At 36.1% G+C, this 20,155-nt stretch overlaps 2 protein-coding genes across 2 annotated transcripts; one reads left to right on the top strand and one right to left on the bottom strand.

The window, feature by feature from the left end:
• The first annotated feature begins 1,077 nt into the window (after nucleotides 1–1,077).
• Nucleotides 1,078–15,698, top strand: slc7a6 (solute carrier family 7 member 6). The gene is made up of 10 exons (XM_051899058.1): nucleotides 1,078–1,249; nucleotides 5,899–6,450; nucleotides 6,975–7,100; nucleotides 9,386–9,530; nucleotides 9,628–9,751; nucleotides 9,833–9,936; nucleotides 11,820–11,916; nucleotides 12,167–12,316; nucleotides 12,947–13,130; nucleotides 14,547–15,698. Exons 2-10 carry the CDS (start codon nucleotides 5,964–5,966, stop codon nucleotides 14,612–14,614), a joined length of 1,485 nt encoding a protein of 494 aa, XP_051755018.1. The 5' UTR covers nucleotides 1,078–1,249; nucleotides 5,899–5,963; the 3' UTR covers nucleotides 14,615–15,698.
• slc7a6os (solute carrier family 7 member 6 opposite strand) lies at nucleotides 15,693–19,993 on the bottom strand. Its single transcript, XM_051899065.1, has 5 exons — nucleotides 19,652–19,993; nucleotides 18,103–18,417; nucleotides 17,391–17,597; nucleotides 16,989–17,121; nucleotides 15,693–16,202 (listed from the first exon to the last, which is right to left on the bottom strand). The coding sequence occupies exons 1-5, from the start codon at nucleotides 19,844–19,846 to the stop codon at nucleotides 16,069–16,071; spliced, it is 984 nt and encodes a 327-aa protein (XP_051755025.1). The 5' UTR covers nucleotides 19,847–19,993; the 3' UTR covers nucleotides 15,693–16,068.
• Nucleotides 19,994–20,155: the final 162 nt, after the last annotated feature.

Genomic DNA, 20,155 nt, shown 5'->3' with positions numbered 1-20,155 from the left:
TTGCATGGATGATCTTTACACTAAAGGGCATGAATGGACCTTGCTATAGGGGCCTTTACTCACATTGCAATGCGAGATGTGAAATGTCTTTGACATGATATTTCAGTGTGCTTCAACAATGTTGTGGGATTTTTAAAAATTATTATTATAAAGCTACATGCTCTAATAAATAAATGAGTTTTTGCATCACAAGTACAACATTATTTTACCACACCACAGGGACATTTAAAGTGAAGTAATGAAGGTAAAATGTGATTAAAAGTAATGGTAACCATTCACAGGATCTAAAAAAAACTAATTCCCTTATACAAATATGCTTATATACATTATAACTTATACATACACTAGGCTATACCTAAAATTCAAGAAATTAATACTTTTTTTTTTTTTTTTTGAAAGAATGCATTAAATTGATCAAAAGTGACAGTAAGGGTATTTAAAATGTTAAAATATTTATATTTCAAATAAATGAAAGAAAAGAAAATTCATCACGGTTTCCACAAAAATATTGAGCAGCTGTTTTCAACATTGATAATAATAAGAAATGTTACTGGAGCACTAAATCAGCATATTAGAATGATTTCTGAAGTATCACGTGATCCAAGACTGGAGTAATGATGCTGAAAATCCAGCTTTGCCATCACAGGAATAAATTACATTTTAAAATATATTAAAATAGAAAACAGATATTTTTAATTTGTAATAATATTTCACAATGTTACTGTTGTTACTGTATTTTTGACCAAAAAAATACAGCCTTGGTGAGCATAACACTTCTTTGAAGAGGTCTAAATATAAATATAGAATATAAAAAGCTATATCGTTTTAGAAAATTGTAGACAATCAATGACAGTGAACAGAACTGTTAAAACATGTTGATTTAGATTATAAAGGTCAATTTGTAATTAAAAAAATAATAATCTAGGCTTGTTTATTCTTTTTATCCTTTCCTCTGAAGCAAAACCTTATTTCTCACTTTAAAGCAAATTGTCTGATCAGGTGTTAAACAGAAACCACTTAAACACATACACACGAAAACATTACCTTTAAATGGGAGGCTTTTGGCTGCAGGGCAGTTCATCTGTCTGATTTGCAAAAACACCCACGTGACATACATTTTACCGGTATCACGTGACTTTCCTTGGCAGCTTGCCCATGGTGTTTTAGGGACCCTGCCGTAGTTAAAGATGCTGCTGTTTCTGATAATGTTACCAGTTAGACAAAGACGATAAAGAAAGGACACGACAAGGTAAGAACATGTTTGTGTTTTTAACTTTACCCTTTAAAGAATAAGGATAAGACGGACTGAACAGGTTATGTTAAACCACCAAAATAACGACCCCGTTTTAATTCCATTTTACTTATTTCTCCTGAACGCCCAAAACTGAATGTTTTCAGTATGTTCAATACAAAGCGGAGAGGGGGATATCTGCGTTAAAATGACGCAGTGATCGTGTCATATTCTGTTGCGCTCTACGTTAGAAAAACAGGATGTCGCGTCTCATCTCATCGATTACAAAATGCTTTATTCAAGTCATTCACTAAGACATATACTTTCTGGCCAATTGATTTATAGGGCTCTGTATTAATAAGCCCAAAATCTTACACACAGTACAGACTGCTTTAAAACGCGCTGAAACGGTCGTTTTTTGAACAGCTGATATGTTTGAGGGGATAAACTCAACGCTTAAGTGTTGTAATTCGTCGTAATGCAGTTTCAAGAAACTTGTGCTGTTTTATTTCTTTGTTTTGTGTGTCAGCTGATGACATGTAGTAGATATGTTATTTTGTATAGAGCCCGACCTTCCTTTTCTTTGACGCGACACTGATGTGCGTCTTGTCCTAACAAAGAGGGTTGCCAAATATTAACTTGTTTTGATCGCGGGGTGCCAAGTTGTTGTTGTTTGTTGATGATTTTTATAACCAGCTTTTGTTTATGTGCTGCCAAAATCGGCAATTTCCTGAGAATGGTGCGAGTTAATAAATGTAATTATGTGTACTACTTAAAAAAAAATACTTAAAATGAATAACAAACAACTTTAAATGGTGTGAGTGAAACCAGTCATTGTCATGGATGGAACTTATTCGCAATATTTAATAATACATGAATGTCAATGAGACTGTGAGGGATAGACATACAGTGACAGTCAGTTCACTGAGTGTCGATCATTCAGCTGATACAACATGGAAAACGTGTCTTTCCAAAACATTTTTCAAAAGATAGATACTCAACACATACTATTCAAACAGACATACATTATCTATACTTTCGTTTAAATATTCACCTGTGAGGGTTAATCATATTATTTTGTGCTTGTCAGTCTGTATCAAACAGAAAAGCGCACATTAAGAAGAAAACATCAAGAGCATCAATCAAAAGCAAGACAGGTTCCCACAACAAGGCGTCTAGACTCATTCAAGTCAAATCTAAAATGATGTCATTGAGTTTCCAAGGCAACGACAGTGGACTGCCCTTTACCACTGTAAACTGATGTGTCATGAGTGCAGATGTGTTTGTGAATTTTTCAGTTCTGGGAAACGTTTTCTAGGATGGGAAACAAGCCTCAGGGAAGGAAAACTCTCTGGGGAAAATTTGGGAAAAATTGAATCAGTGCTTGTTTATCAGTTGCACGCCATATTACCATATTAATTAAAAAAGATATGCCCTCAGTTTGAAAGACAAGCAAGTGTTTACAGTTGGTTTTCAAAAACACTTAGTGTAATGTAATGACCATTTTACAAGGATAAATGTTGAAGTAAGTGGTTCAAGCCAAATAATCGGAGGAATGTGCTATCAGCTCTCCACAGTTGGAGAGGTGACAGAAGCGGACATGTTGTGCTTAATCATTTATAGAGGGTCAACAAACAGCAAGTCTGGACTAAATGTGTGATTTCCCTCATTTAGAAACCCATATGGACCCTGATTGAACTCCTGATTAAACATGTTAAATGTTCAACTTCTAAATGGGAATGGATTGGGAGATGGGTTATGAAATGTTTGACTGAAGAAATATTTTCTTGTTTACGTAATCCCAGTGATGCAATCTTCACACTAGCTTTCTTTTTGTCAATTAGCTACAGCACATTTTGCACGTATGTAATATACTTATCACACTGACCTGTACTTACTTCACACCATCCCTATACATTGGAGGCCGGATGTGACTTTTTAATTACATGTGGGCAATTAATTGCATTGATCCCCAACCTCACCCTCATGTCTTCAAAACATGTATGACTTTCTTTCTTCAGTGGAACACAAAAGAAGATATTTTGAAGAATGTTTCTTTGGAGAACTGTTTTGTATCCATACATTGAGAGTTAGTGGGATGCAACAAAACAACACTGAACCCCGTTGCAGTGTTATTTTAGTATTATTTTGTTTATACTATTATAGTATTTAAAAAAAAATTAATAAGTAAATTATTTTAAATTATTATTTTAAAAGGATTTTAATATTAGTTAGTATTTACTTAAACTCATTTTCGTTAGTTGTCAAGGCAACATTTCCAATTTTAAGTCATTAATATTTATATTTTATTTTATTTCACCTTTATTTCAATTACAGAACATTATTTTTAATAGTTTTAATGTTTAGTTAAAGGGTTAGTTCACCTAAAAATGAACATTTCTGTCATTAATTACTCACCCTCATGTCGTTCCACACCCGTAAGACCTTCATTCATCTTCTGAACACAAATTAAGATATTTTTTATGAAATCCGAGGGGTATATGACTCCTCAATAGACAGCAATATAACCACCACTTTCAAGGTCCAGAAAGGTACTAAAGACATTGTTAAAATCGCAGACGTGACTGCAGCGCTTCAACCTTAATGTTATGAAGCGACGAGAATACTTTGTGTGCAAAAACAAAACAAAAATAACGACTTTATTCAACAATATGTTCTCTTCTGTGTCATTCTCATACATTGTTTACATCCAGCGCTTCCAGGTTCTATGTCAGAACGCCGACTCATTATTGGCTGTCTTCTGCGTCAGCATCACACGCATGTGTCGTGCTGCTCACGTGATCAGCTTTGGCCAATACTGAGCCGGCATTCGGACATAAACACGGAAGCCTGAGCCATGCTTACTGCGTCACCTGCATAAGGATAACGACAGGGAAGAGAAGAGATTGTTGAATGAAGTCGTTATTTTTGTTTTTGCGCACAAAAAGTATTTTTGTCGCTTTATAACATTAAGGTTGAGCCACTACAGTCACGTGGACTGTTTTAACGATGTCTTTAGTATCTTTCTGGACCTTAAAAGTGGTGATTGTATTGCTGTCTAGTATGGATGAGTCATAAACCTCTCGGATTTCATCAAAGATATCTTAATTTGTGTGCCGAAGATAAATGAAGGTCTGACGGGTATGGAACGACATGAGGGTGAGTAATTAATGACAGAAATTTCATTTTTGGGTGAAGTAACTCTTTAGCGATAACAACAACAATACTGCCCCTTTGACTTTCACTGTATGGACAGAAAAACCACTGAGACATTTTTCAAAATGTACTGTGTGCAGAATTATTAGGCAAGTTGATTTTCTGATCATATTTTTTTTCCAAGCACATTTTACCAATTCCAAACCACATCAATCTTATTAACTACTATTAATTTTGTATTTAATCATTTATAAGTGATATATAATTGTTCATGAAGGCTGGAAGTGAAAAACGCCCTATATTCAGGTGTGCATAATTATTAGGCAGGTTTTCTTTTACAGATACAATGAGCCAAAAAAGAGATTTAACTCAGACTGAGGATGCAATTCTAATGCAGTTCTAGAAGTTGCAAAGTTAAAGGATGACCATTGGACAGTGAAATGCTCATTGGGTCAGCAGGGTCAGACAAACAGGTGGAAAAGAAAAGACACATTAACTGCAAAAGTATTAAGGATGAACCAGCACCACATCTTCTTGTAACACTGTTTGAAGTATTTATCTTCCAGAATCTGGCATTAAGTTTTGGAAGATCATTTTTATTCCATATCTGCAAAACAGACTTTTCAGGAGATGGACTAAAAATGAACTCCCAAAACTTACTGCCAGATTCTGGAAGATGAATTCTTCAAACAGTGGTACAAGAGGATGTGGTGCTGGTCCTTTAAGAGTCACTCTCAATCGGTCTGTCTATAAAGCCTATATTAAAAAAAAATAAAAAAAACGTATTTATATATTTCACAACACTTATTAAGTGGGGGTCATTTTTTAGGATTCTTTACCTAACCTAAGTCTCTGAGATCCTGACACCTTGCACTTCTGGAGACTCCAGGTTGGTTGCAGTTTTGGAAAATGGTGGCGCTGCAGACTAAAGGGTTCACCTTAATTCTTCATTCTTTTGCATTTAACGTGTCTTTTCTTCTCTACCTGTTTTTGTCTGACCCTGCTGACCCAATGAGCATTTTATTGTCCAATGGTCATGCCTTAACTTTGCAATTTCTAGTATTGCATCCTTCTCATGGGCATTTAATAATTTTTGTTAAATCTCCTTTTGGCTCATTGTATCTGTAAAAGAAAACCTGCCTAATAATTATGCACACCTGAATAAAGGGCGTTTTTTTTTTTTTTACTTCCAGCCTTCATGAACAATTATATATCACTTATAAATGATTAAATACAAAATTAATAGTAGTTATTAAGATTGATGTGGTTTGGAATTGGTAAAATGTGCTTGGAAAAAAAAAAAAAGATCAGAAAATCAACTTGTCTAATAATTCTGCACACGGCGTATCTTCTTTTGTGCTCCACAGAAGAAAGTCAGTCATGCAGGTTTGGAATTACATTACGGGGAGTAAATGATGACAGAATTTTCATTATGTGGTGAAATATAATTTGTACCCAAAGTTATTATTCCTAATATAACTTCGTTTTTTCTGGTTTGTCTTTTCTGTCAGATTGGATAAGGCTGACGAGGGCCACTTTTGTCTCTGAGCACCAACACGTACGTCTGTGGAACAGGATGGAGAACGAGACTGAATCCAAAAAGCTGAACGGCCAGCCTGAGGGTCCTGCGACCCTTTCAAAACCCAAAGAGAGCATGCAGCTCAAAAAGGAAATCTCTCTCCTGAACGGCATCAGCCTCATCGTGGGGAACATGATTGGCTCAGGCATATTTGTGTCGCCAAAGGGGGTTCTCATCTACAGCGCCTCCTACGGACTGTCTCTAGTTATCTGGGCCATCGGTGGCATCTTTTCAGTGGTAGGTGCTCTCTGTTACGCAGAGTTGGGCACGACAATCACTAAATCCGGCGCCAGCTACGCCTACATCCTGGAGTCTTTTGGAGGCTTCATGGCGTTCATACGTCTATGGACATCGCTGCTCATCATCGAACCCACGAGTCAGGCTGTTATTGCCATCACCTTTGCCAACTACTTGGTTCAGCCGCTCTTCCCCACCTGCGAGCCGCCGTATTCTGCTTCTCGACTTATTGCTGCAGCCTGTATCTGTGAGTAATGTGTTCATACTGTTGCTATGCACCCTTGTTTTTTTTTTTTTTTACATTTTTTAACTTTTCTTATTGTCTTTCTCACTCTACTGTTATCTCTTCCTCTCTTTGTTTTCTCACCCTGAGATCTGATAAGCTGCTGAGACCCATTAAGGTCTAACTTTTAAAAATGTAATGGGGCAGTTAATGAATAACTTGTTTTTGAGTTCACGGAGCCTGTTCCTCTGGTTCTGCGGTGCCTCTCCTCTTATACCTGTTTCACTTGGATACCTTCAGCAGCTTCATTAGGCATGCCACTCTACATGAATGAAACATTACTGTTGCCATGAATACCACCAAACTTTTACTACTCCCCACTAATCTATTCAAGGTGTAATAATGGTTCGGTAATTGCTGTCCTATTAGTTGTCTTTAGGGAGTTACCATTGTTGGCATTCATTGTGCATTCAATTTGCTTTTCAGAGTAATTATTTCAACATATACTTATTCTTATGCTAACATGCTTATTATTTATGATATTTCAGGCCTGCTGACCTTTATAAATGCGGCTTATGTCAAGTGGGGTACCAGGGTGCAGGATGTCTTCACTTATGCCAAAGTGCTGGCCCTCATTGTCATTATTATCACAGGGATAGTGAAACTGGGCCAAGGTAAAAAAAAAAATGTACTTGACTCTACACATTCAGCCATCTTAAAATGTTTTTGCAAATGTTTTACTTGTTTGTGTCTGAGCCAGATGTTGCTCTCTTGTGAGTTTTGAATCGGCTTAAAGGGATAGTTCACCAAATTCTTTCAGCATTTTTTTTCACCCTCATGTCCAAACCTGTATGACTTTCTTTCTTTTGTGGAACAAACAGGAAGATATGTTTAAAAAAATGTCTTTTCTTTCTACCACTCTTCAGTGGTAATCTCAACTGTTTGGTTACCAGCATTCTTCAAAATACTATCTTTTGTGTTCCACAGAAGAAAGAAAGGCATACAGGTTTGGACAATAGAGTAAATGATGACACAATTTTACTTTTTTTTTTTTTTGTGGTGAACTCACAGTCATCTTTAAGGTTAAAAAGAATTACATTTTCTCTCATTGGCTAGTTTAATTTTATTTTATTTAACTGAGACAGTGGACACTAATAAACATTACTGTAATTGTGGCAGAGTTCGTCTAAAGGCTATTTTCATCAGTAGTCCCTGGACATAATGTTGAAAGTCACCCTAAAAACATACAAAAAAACTAAATGTAAAATCATGGTATAAACACACAAAAAAACAAAGCAAAAGCATGAAAAAAAAGTACGCACAGGCTGGGACAATACATCGATTCTCGATTCACGATACAAAGAATTCAGAGTGATTCTGATGTATCGTGATTCTCTTTCAAATCGATTCTGAGCTTAGTTTTTTTACAGCAGATGGCACTACGTGCTTTAGAAACACTCGTACTCTGCTTGCTTCCATTTCCTTTACACGTACAACTTAAACCTAAAATAATCATTCATAAAGTTTGAAAAGGTTGAAGCGAATTACAAGGGTGTTCGCATTGGGCTGTTTACATTAATCTTGCGTCATAAAAGCATTCTGAGCCGAGGTGCGAGTATATTTAACCATTTACATGACTCAGCCGAACCAAAGCCGAAGGCATTATTGGGGTCAAGTACTCTTCTTCGTGAGCATTTGAGTATGTGGTTAAAGAGCGCCATCTGCTGTTAAAGGGATAGTTCACCCAAAAATGAAAATTCTGTCATCATTTACTCCCCCTCAAGTAGATCCAAACCTGTATAAATTTCTTTGTTCTGCTGTACACAAAGGAAGATGTTTGGAAGAATGTTGGTAACCAAATAGATCTCGCCCCCCATTGACTACCATAGTATTTTTTTTTTCATACTATGGTAGTCAATGAGATCTGCTTGGTTACAAACATTCTTCCAAATATCTTGAGGGGGAGTAAATGATGACAGAATTTTCATTTTTGAGTGAACTGTACCTTTAAAACTAAGCTCAGAGTCGATTCGAGAGACAAAATATCAGGATCATTCCAGATTAATTTAATCGAGAATCAATGTATTGTCCAGGCCCTATTAGATATATAAATTCTTATAAAACGGTTAGTTCCTGTCCTTGATTCTGATTGGTCAATAGCTGTGTTTTATTCACGATAAAACACGGCTAAACGGTTCTGTGTATCACTACACAACACTCTTAGCAACCACTCTTAGCAACGTAAACTGTTTGTTCTCAATTGATATTGTTCATTGAAGCTTACTGTATTATGTAGAAGAGTATTGTGAGAAAGAGATTGATTGAGCGAGTTTATTACCTGCATTCAGATTTAGCATTTTCCTTCAGGTCAGTCCTATGTTCATAAGAAAAAATCTGTTTAAAATTTCTAACTTATTATCTTGCTTTGTTAACAGTTAAGGGGTTTTCCCGTGACAGACAGCGCTAGTCAAAGCATTAGTCAGTTGCGTCTTGTTCCGTGTTCACAACAATTCAGTCTTTTCAATGTAAAAGTCTTCGCTACTGACTGACACACTCATAAAGACAGTCTTTGCTGCCATCTAATGTCGTTATAATGTAACTTCTGTTGCTGTTCACGGTCAGGGACTATTTTTTTCCGGCGGAAGAAAGGCTTTTAGTGAAACTACTTCATGAAAGTTGCATTGATACATATTTTTGGCTTTAATATTTGTATTGTGTGGTAACCGTTTTATAAAAGCAATAAGGTACTCAAGGCTAGTGCTGTATCGTGAATAAGTCACGGCTGAAGGGGTTGCAGGCACTAACAACGCCCTTCAGCCAGGACTTATTCACGACACAGCACAGCCTCTCGTACCTTATTGCTTACGTATAACACAATAAGAGCAAAACCGCAATACAACATTCACATACATGTTGATTTTGAAGAGCCGCTAAACGTTTCAGTACTTTTCTCACATAGGTTTCACAATGAACTTCGAGGATTCTTTCCAAGGCTCGTCTCGTGACCCAGGAGATATCGCTTTGGCATTGTACTCGGCTCTTTTCTCGTACTCAGGCTGGGACACTCTTAATTTTGTCACAGAAGAAATTAAGAACCCTGAAAGGTACTTTTTTGAGACAAATTTGCCCCTTAGTTGAAGATACGGCATGTAAAAATAGGCACTGATAAGATAGCTAACACGTCATTCATGGCTGTCTCAGGAACCTTCCTCTCTCCATTGCGATCTCCATGCCCATCGTTACGATCATCTACATCCTCACAAACGTGGCCTACTACGCTGTGCTTGACATGAGTGCCATCCTCGCCAGTGATGCTGTCGCTGTGGTGAGTTCATAGACCTCTGTGTTGTCAGAATGTTTGTAGAGTCTCTAATCTAACAGCTAATATTTCCTAATTGTCCCACAGACGTTTGCAGACCGCACCCTGGGAGTGATGAGTTGGACCATCCCCATTGCGGTTGCTTTATCTTGTTATGGAGGTCTTAATGCTTCCATCATTGCTGCATCTAGGTCAGTCTAAAACTTGATTTCTACATACCATCATGAAGAATATAACTTAAGTCCTTTCTAGTCTAAAGAGACTGATTGTGTTGTGGTCCTGTGCAATTGCACTGGCTTTATGGTTTTATTGTTCCACTTGAACCTGCTTTGTTCTTCAAGTTTATTCTTAATGACTGGTGTTAACCTCCAGGAGGAGGAAAAAAGCTTAGTTCAGCTCCTGTGGTTTTTATAGGAAGCTACTCTATTGCTCACACCATCTGGAGCTGCTTTCTGGTAATGACTGTGTGGGGTGCCTACCACTATTCCATGTGTAAGATAATGGGATCTGAGGAGTGTTGAGACATTTTGGGAGTGTTAAGTAAATATATGCAGTGCTAATGGGAATTCAAATGCTTTGAGAACCAATTTTGCTGCTTATCTTTATAGCACTTGTTTGTTCGTGTTTCGTTTATGATATGTTAGCATGAAATCTTCAAATACAGTTGATTTTGCTTTTAGGTCAACAATGTGCAAGCATATGAGTATGAAGCTAATTTTCATACAATCTTAATGTTTTGTTTCTTTTGTCTGTGTTTTTTTTTTTTTTTTTTTTGTGTGTGTGTGTGTAATTATGCATTTGGTTTGCATAATTGGCTTGATATCTCAGCACTTTGATTAGTTTTAGTATCGCTATTAGATTCTATTATAGTTTTTATTAATATGTTGAATTGTTAGTTTTTATATGTTTCTGTTTTTATTTTAGTGGTGTTTTTTTTTTATTTTTAGTCTATATAGTTTTTTTTTTTTTATTTTAGTTTGTTATTTTAGTACATCAAGTTAATCTAAATTAAAATGGCAAATGTTGCTGTGGCAGCTAGCTGGGAAAAAAAATAAATAAATAAATAAAAAATTCAGTTCACATTTATTTTAAAAGATTAGTTCACTTCAGAATTCAAATTTCCTGATAATTTACTCACCCCCATGTAATCCAAGATGTTTATGTCTTTCTTTCTTCAGTCAAAAAGAAATTAAGGTTTTTGAGGAAAACATTCCAGGATTTTTCTCCATATAGTGGACTTCAACAGCTACCAACAGGTTAAAATTGCAGTTTCAATGCAGCTTCAAAGGGCTCTACACGATCCCAGTAGAAGAATAAGGGTCTTGTCTAGCAAAACGTTCCGTCATTTTCTAAAAACATTAAAAAATTATGTACTTTTTAACCACAAATGCTCGTCTTGCACTGCTCTGCGATGCACCACGCATTACGTAATCACATTGGAAAGGTCACACGTGACGTAGGCAAAAGTACCGAGCAAGTGTTTACAAAGTGAACGTGCAAAGACTAAGTCAAACGGCCTTACAAAAAAAGGTAAAACAACGATGTCGGACGATTTTGAAGTTGGAGGAGAAAATGAGATGGAGTTTTTCACCCTACCGCAGTTCTTCAGTCTACGTCACGCGTGACCTTTCCAACGTGATTACATAATGCGTGGCGCATCGCAGAGCAGTGCAAGATGAGCATTTGTGTATAATTTGTGCGTTTTTTTTTTTTAGAAAATGACCTATCTTTTTGCTAGATAAGACCCTTATTCCTCAGCTGGGATCGTGTAGAGCCTTTTGAAGCTGCTTTGAAACTTCAGTTTGGACCTTCAACCCGTTGTACCCCATTGAAGTCCAATCCTAGAATGTTTTCCTCAAAAAACATTATTTCTTTTCAACTGCAGAAAGAAAGACATAAACATCTTGGATGACATGGGGGTGAGTAAATTATCAGGACATTTTAATTCTGAAGTGAACTAATCCTTTAAGTAACAAAAATGTTTTTTGTGGTTTTAGTTTAGGTTAACTATAATAACCCTTCTTAGGTGCATTTGAGATACATTTGAATAAACAGTGAGTTTTTGCTGCTGCAGGTTGTTCTTTGTGGGAGCTCGAGAAGGTCATCTTCCAGATGCTTTGTCCATGATTCATGTGCAGAGATTCACACCAGTTCCTGCACTGCTATTTAATGCAAGTACATTTCAGTTACGCTTTTTAATGCCTAATGCTTCTTAACATTCTCTCTTTATCAGAGTGACTTTTTCTAAAGTATTTAAAATTATATATTTTATGTATACGTTTTTAAACTTTCAATTATATACTACATTTAGTTCTTTATCAAATATAAGTGTAACTGTAGAATCTCACAGTCTGGGATATTTGATGTTTTCTGTCGCCATCTAGTGGACCAAGTAACTAAGGTTGTGCTTTGTGTCTGCAGTGTGCCATGGCTTTGATCTACCTTACAGTGGAGGATGTTTTCCAGCTGATTAACTATTACAGCTTCAGTTACTGGTTTTTTGTTGGCCTTTCAATTGCTGGGCAGATCTACCTTCGCTGGAAGGAGCCAGACAGGCCCCGACCACTGAAGGTGAGGCAGTAGAGACTGTACACATGGAATAAAAAATGTTTGCTATTTTATAACATAACAATAACATGAAGAAGTGTGTGATCTGTCACTGTGCACACAAAAACCTGTTACAAATGGCTATAGCTACTATTATATACACTATATATTCAAAAGTTTGGGGTTAGTTTGTTTAGCATTAAAGGGATAGTTCACCCCAAAATTAAAATTCTGTCATTATTTACTCACCCTCAAGTTGTTCCAAACCTGTATGAATGTCTTTCTTCTGCTGAACACAAAAGAAGATATTTTGAATAATATAGGTAATCAGTGGGGTCCCACCAAATGTCACATGGACTATTTTAAACTACCTATTTGGGCCTTGAAAGTGGTAATTGTGTTGCTTTCTATGGGAGATTCATCAAAAATATCTTAATTTGTGTTCTGAAGATGAACGAAGGTCTTACGGTTTTGGAACGACATGAAGGTGAGTAATTAATGACAGAAATTTCATTTTTGGGTGAACTAACCCTATAAGACAAGCTTTTATCTTACCCTTTCTAGATAGAATTTCCACCTTAAAATCAGGTGCAATTTGAAATGTGAATTTAAAACGTTGTTTTCCTCTTCTCTTTCATGTCTGTGTGCGATCAGTTGAGTCTGCTGTATCCCATCATCTTCTGCATTTGTGTCGTGTTCCTGGTGGCTGTGCCGCTTTATTCTGACACACTCAGCTCACTCATTGGAATTGCTATTGCCCTCTCTGGAGTTCCTGTTTACTTTTTGGGTATCTATCTTCCAGAGTCTAAACGCCCACCCATCATCACTAAACTACTAAGTAAGTACCACAGCCTTTAGCACTAAAACTTTCATCCTCAGGGGGGCTTAGTCCTCAGTGAGAATCTGTAGCAAGAGACCATTGCCTAAGTGGTGCATCTTTAAATCGACACCACTATTAGTCAAGAAGTTGTCAAAAGTAGCCTACCAGTACTTTAAATTGGTACTAAGTCAATACAAACATTTTTAAATTATATAATGATACCAGTCTTTCTGCAGAGCTGTTCAAATTGATACACATGTAGGCTACTGTTTGACTAACAGAAAATTGTCATCATATCATTATTATTAACAAGTATCACTCTTAACTAGCTAAAAAACATAAATATTGACTATCATAATATCATGGCGCTTTTTTTTTTTTTTTTTGGATTAGATTTTTATTTGCCAGTGAAATTTCAAAATTCTTGATTCTAATTTACGATAACAGCAAAAACTAATATTAGCCTAACTAATATAAAGTTCGTACATTTAAAGACAAGTTGCCTTATGTTGCCTTCATGTGCTAACGGAAATTTGATAATTCCCACTTCTGAAGTCATGATTACGAGCTCATTGCATTCAACTTTCGAAATTGGAGCGCGTTCTTGTGCAATTTTTACCTAGGAAACTTGTATTTACGATAATTCCGAGAGCACGTGAAGGCAGCATAAGAACAGGGGTGTCCAAACTCGGTCCTGGAGGGCCACTGTCCTGCAGAGTTTAGCACCAACTTGCCTCAACACACCTGCCTGGAAATTTCTAGTATGCCTACTAGTAAGACCTTGATTAGCTGGTTCAGGTGTGTTTAATTTTCGGTTGGAGCTAAACTTTGCAGGACAGTGGCCCTCCAGGAGCAAGGTTGGACACCCCTGCCTTAGAACATTAAAATATGTGGGTCAGATTGACCCACGAACATCATAAACGTGACAGAAATTATGTGTATATGTCAGACCACATCAGCTTGTTGAAAAAGTCATAAAATGTCAACTAATTTTTACCATTTGTGGCTGACGAAATAAGTGGGGAAAAAGCTCCTTTTTACCTTCACCAGGGTAGTTAAATACCAACATAACAAAATATAACAAAAAATCTTATTATTTTGGGTCTGTACAGTTGTCTTAGAACATTAAAATATGTGGGTCAAATTGACCCACAAACGTAACAGAAATGATGTGTGTAGATGTTTAGAACACATCAGCGTATTGAAAAAGTCATAAAATGTCAAGGAAAAAAAAACAGGTTAACCGGTATTTCCGACAGCTCAAAAATCTAAATGGGTCAAATTGACCTGCAACATAACACGAGTGTTGAAGAATATGAGGGCGTATAAATAAAAAGAAATAATGTGCATGGATAAATCACTTATAATAAATATATTATTGATTTGTCAATTTTGATTTCATGGGGACTTTAACATTTTGTCTCCTTTATACAGATGCCATCACCCGTTTCACCCAGTTCACGTGCTTTTGTGTGCTCACCGAGATGGACACTGTTGATTAGAACACTTGCACCCCTCTGACCCACAAACCCACTGGTTCAGGAAGAGGAAACCAGTATCTGGAGATAAGGGAAAAAGATCTTCCACACTTTTAAAGACACAGATGCACTCCTAATGTCACTGTGTTGGATTCTTCTTTTTCTTTATTATAAGGTATCTGTTAAGGTCACGGTGCACTGCGGTATTAGAAATACGACCTTCTGAACTTTATGGCGTGAAAATAGAGGCCATTTTAAAGTTCTGGTTCATAATGGTACCAGTGGGCTTACGATGGAAACATCATCTGTATTCCTCTCAGTGAAATGAGAACATGAACAGGATGCAGTGGTTTGCGTGTGCCCTTATGAACATGGCCAAGAGTTAGATTTGTGTTTGTAACATTTTTCTCTATTTTTTAACTAACATGCTTTTATTTTAGAATCTAGATTTTACAATTTGTCAATTAAATTATACACCTTTTTTAAACTGAAAAAGGTTTGATTTTATTTTTATCTTCCTCATCGTGATTTACTTTCGCACATATCTGTCAGTTCTTTTATAGTATTTGGAGTGTTTTCGGTGTTGGCCAGAGGTCAGTCCTGTATAAATGCCCGCATGCCTTAACTGGCTTTTAGGGGAAGGTGATTATACAAAGTCAAATCTGCTGCTATACATATAATGAAACATCACATGCTCACTTGTGGAAGAAGCTAGGTAAGAATAAAGATGAAGAGTACATCAGATGTGCTGGTAACATTTGTCGACTCACTCTAGGAAAGTTCTTTAAGTACATCTGTTCTAAGTGTGGATCTTTATTATCTGTATTATCAAATTCTGTTAACTTTAAATGGTATCCCAGATTAAATAAGCAATAAACATATATATATATTTTTTTTTTACTGGTGAAAATCCCAGTTTACTCAGGATGCAAGTCCAGAAGTGATTTAAACAGGTCATTCTGATATGTTTACCTTGTAGCATGAAATACACTGAACAGCTTTCACACTATTTTTGTTATTTGCCTTTATTAATTTATTGCAAAGAATATCAATAAAACCTTTTTTCTACCAGACAAACTGTTTGAATAAATTAAATGATTCATTTTCAGTTTAGTTTTGAAGTCTTTATTTTTTTTTTTTTATACACATCTACATATTTACAGGTATTTTGTTTTTAACCCCTTTGGATACGGGGAACATACAAACACTACACACGTAACTGACAACACAAAGCACCCCACACTTACACAAACTCAAAATATCACCATTTTCTCCCCATACTATCTTCACATCAAACAATCGCCAAATATTGCAAATAGTAAATCACTCGTCTCACTAACGCGCAAGTCAAAGCAACCCACACAAGTATACGCACATGGGCTACCACATACATTCACTTTTGACAAAAGAACATACAGCTTCACTCAACACACGTCAGTAAAAATGGCCTCTCTCATGCTTTTAACACACGGAGGCTCTCAGTCAGAATCGTTATACTCTCGATCTTCCTCGTCGTCATCCTCATCTTTGTCATTCTCCAACTCCCCCATCATTTCCTGCCGGTAGCATTCCCAGCTCCTCCTGCTGTATGAGTGCTCTTCACTCCAGCAACCTGGATTGAAATTTACATTCAATATATTACAATATGCCATTTGATAAAGCAATTTAAGCCAATTTTTAATTACAACTTTAAGTTTTAAGCTTAAGGGTTAGTGAAATTTATGTCATTAATTACTCACCCTCATGTCGTTCCAAACCCATAAGACCTTTGTTCATTTTTGAAACACAATTTAAGATATTTTTAATGAAATCCGAGAGGTTTCTGATCCCCCATAGAAAGCAACATAATTACCACATTCAAGGTCCAGAAAAGTAGTGAAGACATCATTAATATAGTCAACATGACTACAGTGGTTCAACCTTAATGTTATGCTTCCACCTGGAAGACAATGTAAATGTAATGTACAATGTAAACAGCATAGGACACTGACATGGAAGAGAAGAAATTGTTGAATAAAGTCGTTATTTGTTGTGTTTTTGTGCACAAAAATTATTTTTTATCGCTTCATAACATTAAGGTTGAACCACTGCAGTCACATGGACTATTTTAACAATGTCTTTACTACTTTTCTGGACTTTGAATGAAGTAATTATGTTGCTTTCTCTTGGGGATCAGATACCTCTCAGATTTTATCAAAAATATCTTAATTTGTGTTCTGAAGATGAACGAAGGTCTTACAGGTTTGAAATGTCATTGTGAGTAATTAATGACAGAAATTTCATTTTTGGGTGAACTAACACTTTATTTTATGCTCTTTTTAATATATCATATCTAGGGCTAGATGAGCCTTTAAAAAGATTCATAAATGAAGCACATATAATAGCTTAGGTGTATGACCTCCAAATCGCTCCTCTGCATCACTGTCACCCTCACTGCTCTCTTCTGGGTAGTCATTTCTCCAGTTGGTTTCAGCGTTCTCATCATCTTCATCTTCATACACCTCTTCCTCCCAGGCCACTTCATCAGGAACCTGTGCATTTAAAGACAGGAAAAAAAAAAAAAAAAAAAAGGTTTGTGTTTGTGTACAGATAAAATTGATGTTCTACTAACCAGGGTTATTTAAAAAAAAATAATAATAATAAAACTAATAAATTAAAGCTAAATAGCAATATTTAAAAAAAAAAAAAAAAAGACAAAAAAGTAAACTAAAATTGAAAATATAAAAATAAAAGTTAATTCAAAATATAAATAAAAATTCTAGTAGTATATAGATAATACTAAAGTAAGACTGCAACGAACCAGCTCTCCCTCTTGTGTGTAGGGTCTGACAGACAGAATGTCTTGGATCCAGCCTGGTGCGGCCGTCTCTTGGTAGTACAAGTCGTACACGTAATCGTCTTCTTTCTCTCGATGTTCAGTACCGAGTCCATCTCCCGACACACTCAGCTTCTCACGAATCATCTTCACAGAGTTACACAGGATTGTCTCCGGGTCAGACACAACAGTCTGAGGAAAAAGAATATTTTAATTTTTAGTCATTTTAGTAAGGGGATAAAAAGCCATACGCTTAAGCTTAATTACATTTGTAGACCAGTGTAAATTGTGCGTACATATTTCTTCACAAACTAAACTGATAAAAGTTCTGAAAGCTTTCTAAATTAATGAGTTAAAAGAAATGGATGGTAAAAGAAAACATGGTCAAAACGTACATTCAATGAGGTTTAAAAAGTATTTTTGCATGATATTGGCTGAGAAAATGGTGGATACTAGTAATACTCAAGTTGTTGTTATTAATATCATTATAATAAAATTAATAATAACCTTTAACATTTAAATTATTTTACTATTTTAAAATGTTAAAAATAGCAATATCACAAACAAGTAGGTGTGTTCAAATTTCTAATATGAATAAGAAGATTATATTGAGAAGAACAAGAGTTTCTTGAACTATATTTGATTGTGATTTTGTACATTTTTTTTCTATTGACAGAAACTAATGTTTTAGCTTTACCTTGCCAGGCACCTTGACATCATCATCCTCATGCACAATATCAAACACTTGCACTTCTCCCAAAGACAGATCATCACGGTTCTCTGTTTGGCTGCCATCGTTCTCCTCTCCTCCTCTTGCGGGTGTAGGCTCTGTTGGCAGCCCGGCCCGGTGGCTGGACAGGATCCGGTACCGTTCCTCTCGCCTGGTGCTCCATTTGACACTGCGCAGATCACCGATGATCCTCTGACTGCTTCCTTGTGATGGCCGCAAGGCATGATGGGCCAGACGTGGACGTGCCAGAGCCTCACGGACATGTGGCTGTACAGGAGCATCCTATAAAATGAAGTGATATATTAGACTATAATAGCCAAAGATAATGAAACAGACAAGAATTATGATTATATAGACTTAACCACAGCAAACGTTTGCATTTGACATTAAATCTGATCATAAGTCTAGGCTTAATTTCATATTTATCTATCAATCCATCCAGGGTATACAATGGATAACATAAAGCATAAACATGTGTAATTGAACTGTTGCCTAATTTTTAAAAGCTCATTTTTTAAATTATTATGGAAACAGAAATGATACTGTACAAACACCTTCAGGAGAATGTTAAAGAGCATCTACACAAACCTCAAATGTAACAATGTAAAAACACACAACTGAAGAAAAAGATTATTGACAAGCGCATTGACTCCTTCATTTGATTTATTTGATACTGCAACTGGGAAACTTTGTTTTGCCCCCGGAGTCTTAAATGTTAATAAAACTATTCATTCTCTTTTTCAAAAAGACATTGTCAACTGTATTGTTTATTGGAATAGACTGGTGGAAGGTTTATTATGGAAAGCCATCTGGACTTTACCAAACAAATATTTATTGGTAAATAAAATTAAGGAAATAACTTTTAAAATCTTACACAGATGCTACCCAGTAAATAATTTTCTTGTTAAATTTAAAAAGGATATTGATTTGAAATGTTCTTTTTGCAATACATTGGCTGAAACTTTGTTTCATTTGTTTTGGCATTGCGCTCATGTGAGAAAATTTTGGAAACATTTGTCTAGATTTAATATTGATAACATTGACCACACCTTTTCTTTGTGTTTATAAAATGTTATATTTGGTTTTACTAATATCCCCCCAAATAAAAGAAAAGAATACTATATTATAAAATTTAATTTTTGCTAAATTTCACACACATAAACGCAAGTACAGTAAAACCCAACTTTTGTTTTTGGTTCTTGAAAAAGAAATGCAAATGTATATCAAGACTATTTTTCATTCACATAATAATAATGTAACATAATGTTTCTGTCTGTGAGTACTTTAATATATTCATATAATTTTTAGCCTCCCCCCTGGCTGTCTGTTTTTCTATGTGTATGTATTATTGTAGTTTTGACTGTACATTGACTGTTTGTTTGAAGTTTAATGATAAATAAATAAATAAATAAATAAATAAATAAATAAATAAATAAAAAACAATACAATCTCAAAGACCACTAGAGCTCGTTTCTCCTGACAGTTGACGGCACAGCAGTTGTCGTTTAGTCATTACCTGTGACACCACGGTGGCTACTAGTTTGAACACAGAGTTCTCTATCTTAGGCTCCTGTGGTTCTGGTTCACTTTCATCGCTGGGTTGAGCAGCCGTGGCCTCCGGACGGATCCGCTTACAGGCCAGCAGCAGCGCGTCCGCTGGATCAGTACCTCTCTTCCTCTTCACCCGCAGAATGGTCGTGCTCGGATCCATTTCGGTAAAGACACGTCTGCTGTGTAACCGCAGAGAGATTTCAGATGGCAGACAAACAAAAACACGAGTCAGCCAGTGACAACAACAACCTGCGCTGTAGCCTTTCTTTCTTCCTTTTCACTCGTTTTTCTCCTTTGGCGGTTTTCTCTTTAATGACTATCAAATCGAGGAACAGTAGCGCCACGCTGTGGCGTGGAGTATCTTAAACGTATACGTCCCCATATTGTTGCAATTAACCGCCTGCAGAGGTCGCGGTTTAATTGGGTTTAATTAAAGGTTGGCGGAAAAGCGTCCACTTGAAATCCTTGG

This window comes from Ctenopharyngodon idella, chromosome 7, assembly GCF_019924925.1.
Source record: "Ctenopharyngodon idella isolate HZGC_01 chromosome 7, HZGC01, whole genome shotgun sequence".
Taxonomy (NCBI): domain Eukaryota; kingdom Metazoa; phylum Chordata; class Actinopteri; order Cypriniformes; family Xenocyprididae; genus Ctenopharyngodon; species Ctenopharyngodon idella.
The sequence above is the reverse complement of the archived record's forward strand: the minus strand, read 5'-3'. Positions and strand labels throughout refer to the sequence as shown.

Bases quoted from the DNA above. Each gene is read 5' to 3' on its own strand.
- slc7a6 (XM_051899058.1), top strand. From the start codon at position 5,964: ATGGAGAACGAGACTGAATCCAAAAAGCTGAACGGCCAGCCTGAGGGT. The intron at 9,531-9,627 runs GTACTTTTTTGA...TGGCTGTCTCAG, and splicing joins GAAATTAAGAACCCTGAAAG to GAACCTTCCTCTCTCCATTG. The intron at 13,131-14,546 runs GTAAGTACCACA...TCCTTTATACAG, and splicing joins CATCATCACTAAACTACTAA to ATGCCATCACCCGTTTCACC.
- slc7a6os (XM_051899065.1), bottom strand. From the start codon at position 19,846: ATGGATCCGAGCACGACCATTCTGCGGGTGAAGAGGAAGAGAGGTACT. The intron at 17,598-18,102 runs GTAAAGCTAAAA...CTTTTTCCTCAG, and splicing joins ATGTCAAGGTGCCTGGCAAG to ACTGTTGTGTCTGACCCGGA. The intron at 17,122-17,390 runs GTTCGTTGCAGT...TTAAATGCACAG, and splicing joins ACACACAAGAGGGAGAGCTG to GTTCCTGATGAAGTGGCCTG.